The sequence below is a fragment of the Hyperolius riggenbachi genome, chromosome 2 (genome assembly GCF_040937935.1).
Source record: "Hyperolius riggenbachi isolate aHypRig1 chromosome 2, aHypRig1.pri, whole genome shotgun sequence".
NCBI lineage: Eukaryota > Metazoa > Chordata > Amphibia > Anura > Hyperoliidae > Hyperolius > Hyperolius riggenbachi.
In genome coordinates this window covers 487001961-487014733 of record NC_090647.1, presented here as the reverse complement: position 1 = coordinate 487014733, position 12773 = coordinate 487001961, and the positions used below count along the sequence as shown (strand labels likewise).

At 45.4% G+C, this 12773-nt stretch overlaps 1 protein-coding gene across 3 annotated transcripts in view; it reads right to left on the bottom strand.

Moving 5' to 3' along the window:
* ITGAE (integrin subunit alpha E) overlaps positions 1-12773 on the bottom strand; it is a 170972-nt gene that overhangs the window by 113418 nt on the left and 44781 nt on the right. For all 3 annotated transcript variants that reach the window (XR_011026492.1, XM_068270361.1, XM_068270362.1), the window contains exons 10-12: positions 11154-11298; positions 8657-8724; positions 3734-3875 (exon numbers count right to left, since the gene is read on the bottom strand). Coding sequence is in view for 2 of the 3 variants with exons in the window: in XM_068270361.1 (XP_068126462.1) it covers positions 3734-3875; positions 8657-8724; positions 11154-11298 (355 nt within the window). In the remaining variant the exon portion in view is untranslated. The remainder of the gene's footprint in view (positions 1-3733; positions 3876-8656; positions 8725-11153; positions 11299-12773) is intronic.

The window sequence follows — 12773 nt, the reverse complement described above, 5'->3', positions numbered from 1 at the left end:
TTGTGCAACGATTTCACAGTCGATTCGATCACAGTGATCGAATCGGCTGTATATTGGCGGGAAAAATTGGTAAGTGTATAGGCCCCTTTAGTTTAGTTCCTGCTATGTGATCTCCTGTGTTGGCTTAGTAGGTGCTATCTTTATTTCTGAACTCTACCTCTGTTTTGGCTGCCCCCTCCCCCCCCAGTTGAAAATTGTAAAGGCCCATACCCAATACGCATTTTTTTACGGCAATTTTCACGACAACCATCAATTATTTAATTTTTTTGCGACGAGCATTTCCGCCGGCTTGAGATGTGGGTACAGGTGCGTGATTAACACAAATTACATTTGGTGATAGCGACCACAACGGATTGGATATTTAAGGTGCCCTACGACTCTCACATAAAGTACCATGACTGTTGGGGGGGGGGGGGGGGGCGTGTTTTTTGACACTCGCCCTGGGTGAAATTTATCCTAGAAACTGCACTGTGAGTGAGTAGGGAGTGCCATATGTGGTCTGGCTATGTGCCATGGAAGAGTATCGGGTCTCATATAGGTTCAGACCATGGGTGGGTACTTGGTGTTATTTGGGTGCTGGCCATGGAAGGGTACTAGGTGCATATAATGGCTTGGGGTTTGGTGCCCTGTGAGTACTGTGCCATGTGGGTGTTAATTATGGGGGTTGGTGTTGGTACTAGGTGCCAAGTGGAGGCTTTGTGCAGCTTAAACTAATGCAGATAAAACATGGGTGCAGGTACTGAATGTCACATGGGTGCTAATACTTAAGGGGGCATTGTGTGTCATGTGGGTTCTGAGTGCACATACTTCAGGTGTGGGTACTGGTTATGTGAGTGCAGATAGTGGGTGCCATGTGGAGGCTGTGTGGGTGTGAATACTGGTTTCCATGTCAGTGCTGGGTGCAGGTATTATGCCATGTGGGTGCTAGTACTGGGTGCCAGCTATAGGGGGAATGGATGAAGGTACTGGGTGTCATGTGACTGTTTGATGCGAGTACTGAGTGCCATATGGTGGCTGGGTGTGAATGTGTGGGTGAAGGGGTGGGAGGTTACTGTGGGTGCGGCTGTGGATGATAGAAGTGCTGCTAGGAAAGGGAGAGTTCACTGTAGGTTCTGGGGGAGGTGGAGGTCACTGTGAGTGCTGGGGTAGGTAGAGATCAGTGTGGGTGCTGAAGGAAGGGAAGGTCACTTTGGGCCCCCTGTGTCCCCTCCTGGCTTCCTGTGTCCCCACCGGGGCCCCTATGTCCTTTCCTATGACCTTTCCAGTGTGGGTGCTGAGGGAAGGGTAGGTTACTGTGAGTGCTAGGGGAGGAGAGGTTACTGTGGGTGCTGGGGTAGGTAGAGGTCAGTGTGGGTGCTGGAGAAAGGGGAGGTCACTATGGGCCCCCTGTAACCCCTCCTGGCCTCCTATGTCCTTTCTTGTCCCCTCCTGGGCCCCTGCGTCCTTTCCTGCCCCACCCCATTCCATCCTGGCCCCCACATCCTCTAAAGTATCACAGGTGGGGGTGGGGCTTCCCAAGGTGGTGGGCGGGGCTTCATGTATGTAGTGGGCAGGGCTTATTGAGGTTGGGCGGGGCTTATATTGCACCTTGAAAAGGGCACTTTTATTGAAAAAATTGAAAGGGGGAGTCCCTGAGCACCCAGAGCAACCCCCTCTGCACGTGACTGCCACACATAACACACGATGCAACCTTTCCCCTCCGTTGCATTGCGATCCTGTTTTTACCAGAAGTGCACAATGTTTTTGTGGAAAAAATAGCATTTAAACGATAGAGGCATCTGATTTATTAAAACCACAATGGCCTCTATTCATAAACAGCAGTGCGATAAAAAAATCTTGTCGGGAAAATACTGCACTCGGTATTTTCCCGGTCTGTGTGCTAATTCATAAAGATTTCCCCAGCTGCCCTTGGAGGTCGGTAAATTACCGCAGCCCATTGAGCGGTAGAGTAGAGCAGTGTCTCGATCCTCTCTTTGCCCTGCAGAAATGAATCACACAGACAGCTCTCTCTGGCTCTCTCCACTGATGACTCAGACAGATGAGTCACACAGTCTTTCCCTGCCTGCTAAATGACTCACACAGCCGACTCTCTCCACTGATGACTCAGACAGATGAGTCAAACAGTCTTTCCCTGCCTGCTGAAATGATGCACACAGAGGGCTCTCTGGCTCTCTCTACAGATGTATCAAACAGACTTCGGCTCTCTGCACTTTGCATTCATCAGAGCTGTCAGAGCTGTCGGTAACTTGTTAAGACCTCACTAGAGGTGTCGGTAACTACCGCCAGGCTTACCGCTTGTTGAAGGCTTTATGAATTAGCATTTGCTGACAATTTACTGACATGTGTTGTCGGTAACTGCAGCCAAGTCGGTAATTTATCTCCCTGGTCGGTAATGTCAGCTTTTCATGCGGTAACAGCCTTTATGAATTGACATTTTGCTAAGTGGTCGGTAAAGTCTGCTGTTTTCAGCATTACCGCATGAGGTAATGCTTTATGAATCGAGGCCAATGAGTGATTTACAATAATGTAAGCAACATCCCAATCACACTGTTTGTGCCCATGTGTGAACCCAAATGACTTGTTTCACTAAAGTTTCCATACATTACTACGGGTAAACCACTCAGAGGGCCCCAAAGTAGGATCACGTCAATTGGGTCGACCGCCAGGCATCTAATAGGTGCCTGTATTCATTTGAGGTAATTGGACGTCCAGGTGGTCATTTGGGCGACTGATGCAGGCAACAGCTGATTGACTAGCACATAGTACTTAATGGATTTAGCTGATCGTAGATGATCGGTCATTTGGGTGCCAGGTTTCCAGGTTACTTTTAGCCACTTACTGGGAGGGGAGTTAAGGTTAGGCATTAGATAGAGCGTTCAAGGGTAGACACTTACGTGGGGTTAGGCATTAGGTAGATGGTCTTCTTTTTAAAGATTTATGGGAGATTAAGGTTAGGTAATGCATGGGAGTGTGATGGTTAGACACCTACAGACGGGTGAAGATTAGGCATTAGGTGTGTGTGTGTGTGGGGGGGGGGGGGGGGTGAGTTTGGGGTTAAGGTTAGACTAGGTCATGGGTAGTACATAGTAAAATATCTGTAATTTAAATCAATGATGTTTTACTATAAGCAGCACCACAGGTCACCCAACTGATGTGGCAGCACCGCAATATGTACTCCCATGATTTGGCTCATCTAGCTTAGCTAAGAAAAAAATATGCTGTCAGTAGGTATGGACAATGGGATGCAAATACTTTTGCGTTGGTGCAGCATTATGCAAATTGTGTATGCAAATGAACCAATCAGATCCTGCTGAGGTAAAATTTGATTGGTCCGTTGTCAAGCTGCATACATTTGCATACACAATTTGCATAATCCTGCATCAACTCAAAATGATTTGCATCTCATTGTCATTGACTATGCCTTGTCAGGAGGTCCTCACTGTGACCATTATCAGTGCTGGGATACCAAACAGTCATAAAGCCCATCATACATCATTTCTTCTAATTAGATATTCATTTTGAGTGAAGACACTTCCTATATTAAGTAAAAGTATTTTTAACATTATTCAAACTGAACAGATTCCTGATTATCAGCACATACAAGAAAAAGACAATACAGGCTGGTAATAAAGGTAGTTAAGCTCCTTCTTTAATTCTACTGCTTGTAAGCTGAGTTGGGTTCTTGGTTTTTGTTTAGGGATGAATGTCAATGTTTTTGTTGACCATTACTTACCTAAGTAGCCGTAAGCTGCTGTCCCCGCCGCAAGCGCCGAATCGTTGAGAAATTTCCCCCTTCTTGAATCTTTGCTTGTAGGATAAATCATCAAGCCACCTGACCAATCAAAGGCACCGACAACCCCTAGCACCATAGTGTCCTGCATAAACAAGAATAGTTACTATTTTATTCACCTTCTGTCACCAAGCATTCCTTATAAGTAGGAGGGCTTTTTGGTCTCTTGTATCCCCCTATACATTCCTAGTGATTTGGGTCACCCTGAGCTGCTTGGTTAATCTGTTATTTTTATACAAAAATGTACATACATGTTTGTATATAACATATCATAGGCCCTGCCGAAACAGAACACAGCTATATTGTGCTCCCAACCCACCTAGAAGAGATATGATGGGTGTTTTGGAAAGAATAGGTAGGTCAGATACTCATCCAGATGGAATGGGAGCATACATTGTGTTAGGCTAGGTTCACAATGTGACGGATACACAACAGTGTGTATCCTGTGTGGCTCTGCCTGTTCAGTAAGCCAGCACCTATTTCAGTAAGGAGTTTCTTGGGCAAGTCTCCTTAACACTGCTACTGCCTACTGAGTGCGCTCTAGTGGCTGCCTCGCAAGCGCTTTGAGTCCAACAGGAGAAAGGCGCTATACAAATACTGCCATTATTATTATTATTATTATTATATGCTGGGTCCGTAGCAGTGTCTGCCACAGTAGGTCACACTGGCACGATTATGCATCAGTTGCTGCAACTGCTTGGGTTTTTCCACCAAGGACAAGAGCAGGTCACCAATTTCAGCAGGTCACCAATTTCAGCTGTCACCGAAGACAAGCATCTCAGACAAGAAATACAGATGCGAGCCTCAGCAAAATTGGCTACCTAAGTGGTGATGGTGGTGGTGGCTAGAATGTGACAGATGAAGACAAAAGATGACAGAAGGCAGAAGGTTACAGAGGAAGACAGAATGTGAAAGTAACAGATGACGGCAAAAGATGGCAAGGCTCTTCCTACAGAAGGAGCCAGGCAAATATTAAAAAGGAAGGGAACAGGAGGAACCCTGAAGACATTGAGCAGCATGAAGAGGTTCAGGCATAGCTATAAAGCAGTATAAAACCCTGACATAATATTCAATAAAAACATGATTTACTACTTTTTATATGCCATACGGTTATCATATTTGCTTTTGTGCATATGTATTATTATTCATTTAGAAATTATACGTTCCCAAAGTACACTTTTTTTGCTCTGAGAGCTGAATTTGCATTTTATTCATAATTACTTTATTCATCTTCTAATGTAAGCAGAAATGCTTTCTGATTGTCTGACTGTGTTCAGGAGAGTCTGCAGTGTCAGAGAAGTGTTTACTTAATTGTATCAAGTGAGGAATGTAAACACAAGATAACATTATCTCCAGGTCGGATGCGTCCAGCTTTCCTGGCAGGGAGCTTATAAGTCCTGTGTTTAACCCTTTGAATGCTGTTCTAGTAAAAAAAAAATGGTGGTAGTATATAATATGCTGTAAATAATCTATTAGAGCGAACAAGAAATGCTGGGTTTCATTCTGCTTTAATATGTAATACATTAAATTTTAATTTGACATTTCACTTCAGGTGTACTTTAAGGCCTGAGCACACTTGTGTGCTTCTGTGCATTTTGCGCACTTCTGTACATTTTTCAGCAATGCATAACATTGATGTGCTGTTGCAAAAGTGCACTGAAGAGCGCTATGTGCTCAGGCCGTAAAGCTCACGTTCAGGAAAGGTTTTCAATACAGATTTATGCCTCTTTCACAGTGGGACGTTGCGTTTGATGTGACGTTAAAGTCGCACAGTGTGCCTTATGCAGCACATGTAGGTTATGATATTGGACTTTATTTTGTACTACGTTATGTGTCTCTTGGTGCGCCGTTTTTGTCGCATACTGATGGAACGAAAACGGCGCATGCGTTACATTTAAAGAAAAAAACATTACTGAACATGTGCAACACACATAATGCAGCAAATTTATTGCTATATTGCTAAACGCACAGCATGCATCACTTTCTAAATATTGCTACACGTTACACACAACGCAACGTGTGCACTGTTAATGTCGTACAGACTTTGTATTGCTGTGCGTTAGTCTGCATTATAAATTTCTATAACGCGCGACTTTAACGTCCCACTGTGAAAGAGGCCTAAAGGCAGACTGGAAGTTTTTCATAGCACCCAGCTGTGAATCAGAATGAGAGATGGGAGTAGTTAACCTGACTTGGAACGGTGGAATTGAGCAGTCATCTGTAGGTCACTGAGAAGGAAATGAAAATCTATGAATTGGTATAAAATACCTTTTCTTTTTTTATTTTGCAAACTCTAGCTTATTTTCCTGTTTAACTAAACACGATAACAGTCTACTGTTTGGAGTGTATGCAGCTCAAAACTCTTATTTTTGCATCATTTTATCTATGTGGATGGATAGTATTCAAAACTGTAGACAAGCTAGAATACTTAAAATGATTGCCATAGTTTATGCAAATGCATATACAGGTAGTCCCCAGTTAATAAATGATGTTGAGACTTTAGGTTTGTTCTTAACCTGAATCTGTAAACACTGTGCCATCTGTGTCCAGGGTCGTAACAATAGACCCACCAAGGGATGCAGCCACAGGGGGGCCCAGAAGTAGCAGGGGCCCCATGGGGGAAAACAACTAAGGGCACGGAGAGAAAAAGCTTTCTCTTGTTTGCACAATTGTTCTAATGACTGCCTCTGGTTAGCCACTGATACGGAATCATACAAGCTTTGCAGACAAAGATTTGTAGACAGTCCCTAGTCAGTGTGCAGCAGGGTCTTGTGTCCAGCGCCCAGCCCCCAACCTCTCTAGCCCTCTCCAAGTGCTGTGTACTGTAGTGATGCTGGAGAAGTCTGCAGAGCCAGTTCTGCTCCATCAGAGATGGACTGACAGAGTGAGTGTAATATGCTGAGCCTGGGAGCACACTCGTCTGTTGGTTTTCTGTGTGCGTTTTCTGTATACCTTGTGTGTGTGGGGGGGGGGGGGAGGAAGGAGTCCCATCCAAAGATTCGCAGGGGGCTCAGTAATTTCTAGTTACACCCCTGTCTGTGTCCCCTGTACCTCCTCTATGTCCCATGTACCTTCAGTGTCCCCCTCTGTGTCACCTGTGTTCACCCGTGCTTTCAGTGTCCCCCTCCGTGCCACCTTTGCCCCACCCATTGTGTTACCTCTGTCCCTGTCCTCAGTGTCATTTTACCGGTTTAAAACCATTTTTTGTTAGCATTTTTTCAAATCGATTTTCTCAAAAACTACAAGGCATTTTTGAAAAAATATGGTTGACTTGTTCTCACAGAATCTAATTTCACATTTTCGAGCTGTTTGTATCAGCGGGTCGTTGGTAACTTGGGTGTTCACAAAGCGGGGAGTCAGGGATCTCCTTTAGTTATCCTGGAGTAATTTTGTTCATGAAAGTGGAATTACATTTTCCATATGAAACAACTTGCTTTATATAACGCTTCTGCACTCCATGCTTTATTGCACCAAGTTATGATTGAGGCTTGCTTTACACTTGGACCACTGCCCTGCATTTTATTGGTAGAAAAGGCAGGGATACCTGGAGTAATCTCACCTTAGAAAGTTGCTGGCAAGCCTGTACAGGTTTGTCCAGCGGCTGCGCATGTGTCCCTATGGCCGGGGACCAGGCTTGGCGGTGTCCAGATTCTCCTCCGTAGGAAGGCAGGGCTGAAATCCGTGGTTGTATCTTTGCAGGTATCTGCCTGGACTGTGTGCTTTTTTGGCCATTCCTTTTACTCCTGCATTTTCTACCACTGGTTCTTTGAGTGCGCTCTATTTCTTGTTTTTATCCTAGATTTCACGGCCACTGGATTCTTAAAGAGCAGCACCATTACACAAGCCTCTCTGCTTGCTCCTTCTAGCCATAGAAGTACCCACTTATACCATTGCTGCATTTTAATGGAACAGGCAGAAGACATTAGGCCCCTTTTGCATTACCCTATTTTACCGCAAGCCATCACAAAAGCAATGAAAGTCTATGGAGGCTTTCACACTTATTACAGTCCATTGCAGTGCATCAGAAGTATCCAATCCGATGCATAGAAAACAGTGCGTTACCACGAGCACCGTGCTTGATGCACCCGGTGCTTGGGGTTATGTATGCCTATGGCTCACGCAGGAAGTGTTAATGACAGAGATCGGTGTGTTGTGATGCGCATGCTCGGACTGACGGGAATCCCAGTGACGTGCTTCCTGCCCAGCGGGGAGTACGTCACTGAGCAGGGGGGTGGCACTATGCATATGACCCTGTTGGCGCACTCTGCCATAGGGTCATATGTTTGTCATTTTTTGCATTGTGGTAGGTTGCGGCAGGAGCACCAATTCCCACCACAACACAAAAAACAGGTGTAAAACTGGCCTCAAATGTACGGATCGAAGACTGCGCACATCTATTTTATCGTGCTAGTTTTTGTCTTTTGCATTTACACAACGGATATTCTAAACCAGCACTATTATTATGGACAGCGGACGGTATTGCCATTCATTTGATGAACTGCATGCATCCACTGGTGGCAGCGGAGCCTGTAATAGGGTAAGGCACAACTGTACACAGAACATGCAGTACCAATACGGCATAGTAAGAACTGGGGCTGAGTGTTGTGTGTTTGTGACAGAACTGGGCATACACGGTACGTTTTCACCTTATCAATCGAGCCGCTGATGGCTCGATTGATAATTTCCGACAGGTCCGATGACCCCGCTCGATAAGGAAGCACCCACGGGGACGAGCCGGAATAGATCCGGACGCCCGCGGGGACGCGGCGGGAGTCGATCCGGCGGCTAATCGAGCCGCCGGGTCATACCGTGTATCCCCAGCATTACACACAGGTGTCATTGCAGGTATATAGAAGTAATGCCAACCTTATCTTTCACATGTGCTGCAAATCCAGCTTGTGCCAAATCAAATCCCAATGATTGACCTTCAGTACCTGTAGAATACCAGTGGGTTATAATAAAATACAGTGACAATGTATACAAACAATGCAAATGACAGCAGATTGATAACTAATAAAATACATTTCACAAAACAAAAGTTAATTTTTATCAACGTTGTACTGTCCAGTTTTTTGTATCAGGAATTGTTCAATCACTTACATATTTATTATTATTATTTAGTATTTATATAGCGCCAACATTTTCCACAGCGCTGTTTAGAGTATATATTGTCTTGTCACTTAACTGTCCTTCAGAGGCGCTCACAATCTAATCCCTACCATAGTCATATGTCTATGTATGTATTGTGCAGTGTAATGTATCATAGTTAAGGGCCAATTTTAGGGGGAAGCCAATTAACTTATCTGTATGTTTTTGGAATGTTGGAGAAAACCAGAGTGCCCGGAGGAAACCCATGCAGACCCGGAGAGAACATACAAACTCTTTGCAGATGTTGGCCTGGCTGGGATTCAAATCGAGGACAAAGCACTGCAAGGTAAGAGCGCTAACCACAATGCCACCGTGCTGCCCGAAATGACCATGCATATAACCATACATATGACCAATAGTGATGGTCATGTCTAGGAGAACGCATGCAGAAGTATGTGATCCGTCTGGTCACGTGATAGATATGCAAGTCTCTGATTTGCTAGTCATGTCCATGTGCTAAAGCAATGTGTGATCACAGCAAATCAGAGCTTTGCAAATCTATCCGCTGATCAAACAAATAACATGCTTCTCCATGAGTTCCCCTAGACATGACCATCATTAATGATCAATTGCATGTTGATTCCTATAATATCACTTAATTCCCAGTGTCAAATGCTGCACCCATCACTGGGCATTACAAGGGCAAGAGCGGTGGCGTAGCAATAGAGGATACAGAGGTTGCGACCCCACCGGGGCACTTGGGTCAGAGGAGCCCACTGGCGTCCCTCCCTCAACCACAGTGTTAGCTCTTCAATGGTGCTATGCTGGCAATGATCCCTTCTGATCCCCTCTATTAATGCTTTGAATATTGGCAATCAATAATAAACTGTCCTTCTCCTCTGCTTACACCTGCCATACTGTGGATGTCCTAGGCAGGTTTTGTTGCGCCATATGAATTGTTATGTATAGAATGCTTGGGGGTCCCAATGTAAAACTTGCACTGGGGCCCAGAGCTCCTTAGCTACGCCAATGGGCAGGAATTATACTTACCATGGCAGTGCAAGGCATTACAAGGGTAGAGTAGAAAAACTGACAGTTGACCTGCTGCTGTGAGTTCATATATCTAGAGTCAGATCATCATCCAATTAGGGGCACATATCTAGCCTTTATGCTGGGAATACACAATGAGTTTTTTTCGGAAGATTTACTGGCCGATCGATTTTCTGATCATTTTTCTGATGGATTTCTATTTACTTTTATAAGGAAATCGATCAGAAAAATGATCAAAATCAGGTCAGAGCTGTCAAAAAAACTCATGGGGTTTGATTCACTAAATAGCAGCATGTCTTATCAGAGTTACCATGCCTTATCAACGTTAACATGCCTTATCGGAGTTAACACGCTTGATCTGAGTTAACACGCCTTATCAGAGCTAACACACCTTATCAGAGTAGCATAGCGAGCGCTACGAACTTATACCTGCTAATTGGCAATGACGAGAGCTCCACTCGTCCTGCCCTGAGCCCCTGGGGTTCCAATCACTTTAAAGGACATTATCACAGCACCTTGATTGGGCCAATAGGCTGCCTGTCACTTGACAGGAAAGGTACAGCACAGACCCGGGGGACTCGCGCCGGCGGACAGGTAATATCATTGCTGCTGGCCCGGGCGAGCCCGAAAGGAAGCCTGGAGGCGGAGGCGGTGACGCAGGGCAGCAGCGGCAGTTCCACAGGTTTTGAATCTATGTCTTTAAAATCGGTGTGCAGTGTATGGGCAGCCATTAGATCCCTCTCTGATCAGATTCGATCAGAGAGGGAACTGTCTGTTGGTTGATCTGGTAGCAATCAACCACTGTATGGCTGCCTTTATTCTAACCCTTTGGGGTAGAATATTGTACACCATGTGTGTCAATAACCCAAGGAGAGCGTCCGACCGACCAGTACCTGCACAGCAGACCTGGGCTACTAAACGGGAACGGTTTAATTTCCCACAAGCTATGATGGTGGTTGCAGGAGTGCAACCCACTCTTGTGAGTATACCGTAATTCACTACTCTACTAACTTACCAACATATCCTAACGATACTGCATCATTGAGCTCTTGGTCTCTCTCATTGCAGAATTTTGGTGGTTGGAAGCACAACCACCAAGAGTCGTCCCACAGCCCTCTCACCATTGGTTCCCTTGGTTTTGACCATTGTAAAGTTTTCTCTCTCTTTCTTTGTAATCCCACCACCACATTTGCTAGTTTTTGTTTAGTAGGTGTATATTCCTTACCTTCTATTCCAATTATATTCTGCTGCAGGCCAGACAGTAAGCCATCCAGTTTTGAATAGTCATCCACTCTAATAATATGATCTTCATCTGTAGCGATATCTTTTAACTCTTGATAGGCGCCACGTCTATTAAACACGTTACCTACCTATAAATAGTGTTATGAGAAGCAGACTTATTACAAATTGACAGCAGGGTAATATTCCTGTTTTATAAATGATGTTGTTCACACCATTGACACCGTTTATCAACTATACTCTACTGATTTCAGACTCATGTTCCACTATATCCTACCATCCCCACTCCCCACATAGCACTAAGATAACCCTTACCATACAATTTCTGCCTCAACTCTCCCACCCCATGGCTGACCTTAACCCTTTCTCCCCATCGCTAACCTTGACCATCCCTGCCACCATAACCTTCCCCCCCCCCCCCCCCCCCCTTTTTTTCAATTTTCGGGCACCGGTGCCAAATTTCCCCTCCTTACCGAGATAAATGGATTCAAAAGGCCCCTATGGCGGTGCCAAAAATTCCACCGCACCCAAATTTCATGCTTCCATGATATAAGATGTTAAGGTTAAACATCAAAAAGTGATAGGCTTAAAGAAAATCTGTAATAAAAAAAACCCCTCTGGGGGATACTTACCTCAGGATGGGGAAGTCTATGGATCCTTCCCCCATCCGCTGGTGTCCCAGCAATCCAGCGCCGCTGCAGCCCCCTGAACCACGGCAAGGTAAATATTTACCTACGCAGGCGCACTAGCAACTCTCCGTTCGGGTTAAGGCGGAAATAGCCAAACCCGATCGGATCCGCTCTACTGCGTAGGCACGAGTCCTTTGCGCCTGCACAGTAGAGCGGATACGATCGGGTTCGGCTATTTCCGCCTTACCCGAACGAAGAGCAGCTACTGCGTCTGCACTGAATACCAGAGAGGTTTATATATGTCAGCTTGTCAGGCTTGTCAGGGGAGGATTTGGGGGGAGACAGTGCTGGATTCCTTGCAGCTACAGGGGATGGGGAAGCCTCATTCGGACCCTGAGGCTTCCCCCTCCCGAGGTAAGTATCCCCCAGAGCTCTTTTTTTGAAGTACAGATTCTCTTTAAGGAAGAGTCTAACATTAAATGAAAGGTGAAAGCAAGACATCAGACAAGATGTTAGTCCCAGTGGAGATGAGGGGGGATGGGGATGTTATCATGAACCATTGGTTAGTATTAGCCATACAATGGAAGAGAAACAGCAGAACTCTGACTGAAAGCCATACTGCTTAAAGGACACCTGAAATGAACGAGATATGAATGGTCCACCTCCTTTGCTCTCCTATAGGCAGATACTAGTGCAGTTGACAAGGCTTACCATTTCCAGTGCCATGCCTTCCGAGTCCCAGCAATCCTACACTTCAGCCAACCGCTCTCTACCTTCTGCTTCTGCTGCATGTCATGTAACATGAGAACGGGCGGCTGAAGAAGAGGATGGTCAGGATTGGGGAGACATGCCACTGGAGTTGTTAAGGCACTTAAGCATGTCCACTGTGCTAGTAGAAAAGTTGGAAGATCGAGGAGAAGCCCAGTGGACATCCAGGGAGGGTGACAGTTATGATCTGCTGGGTATGACGCTCATGG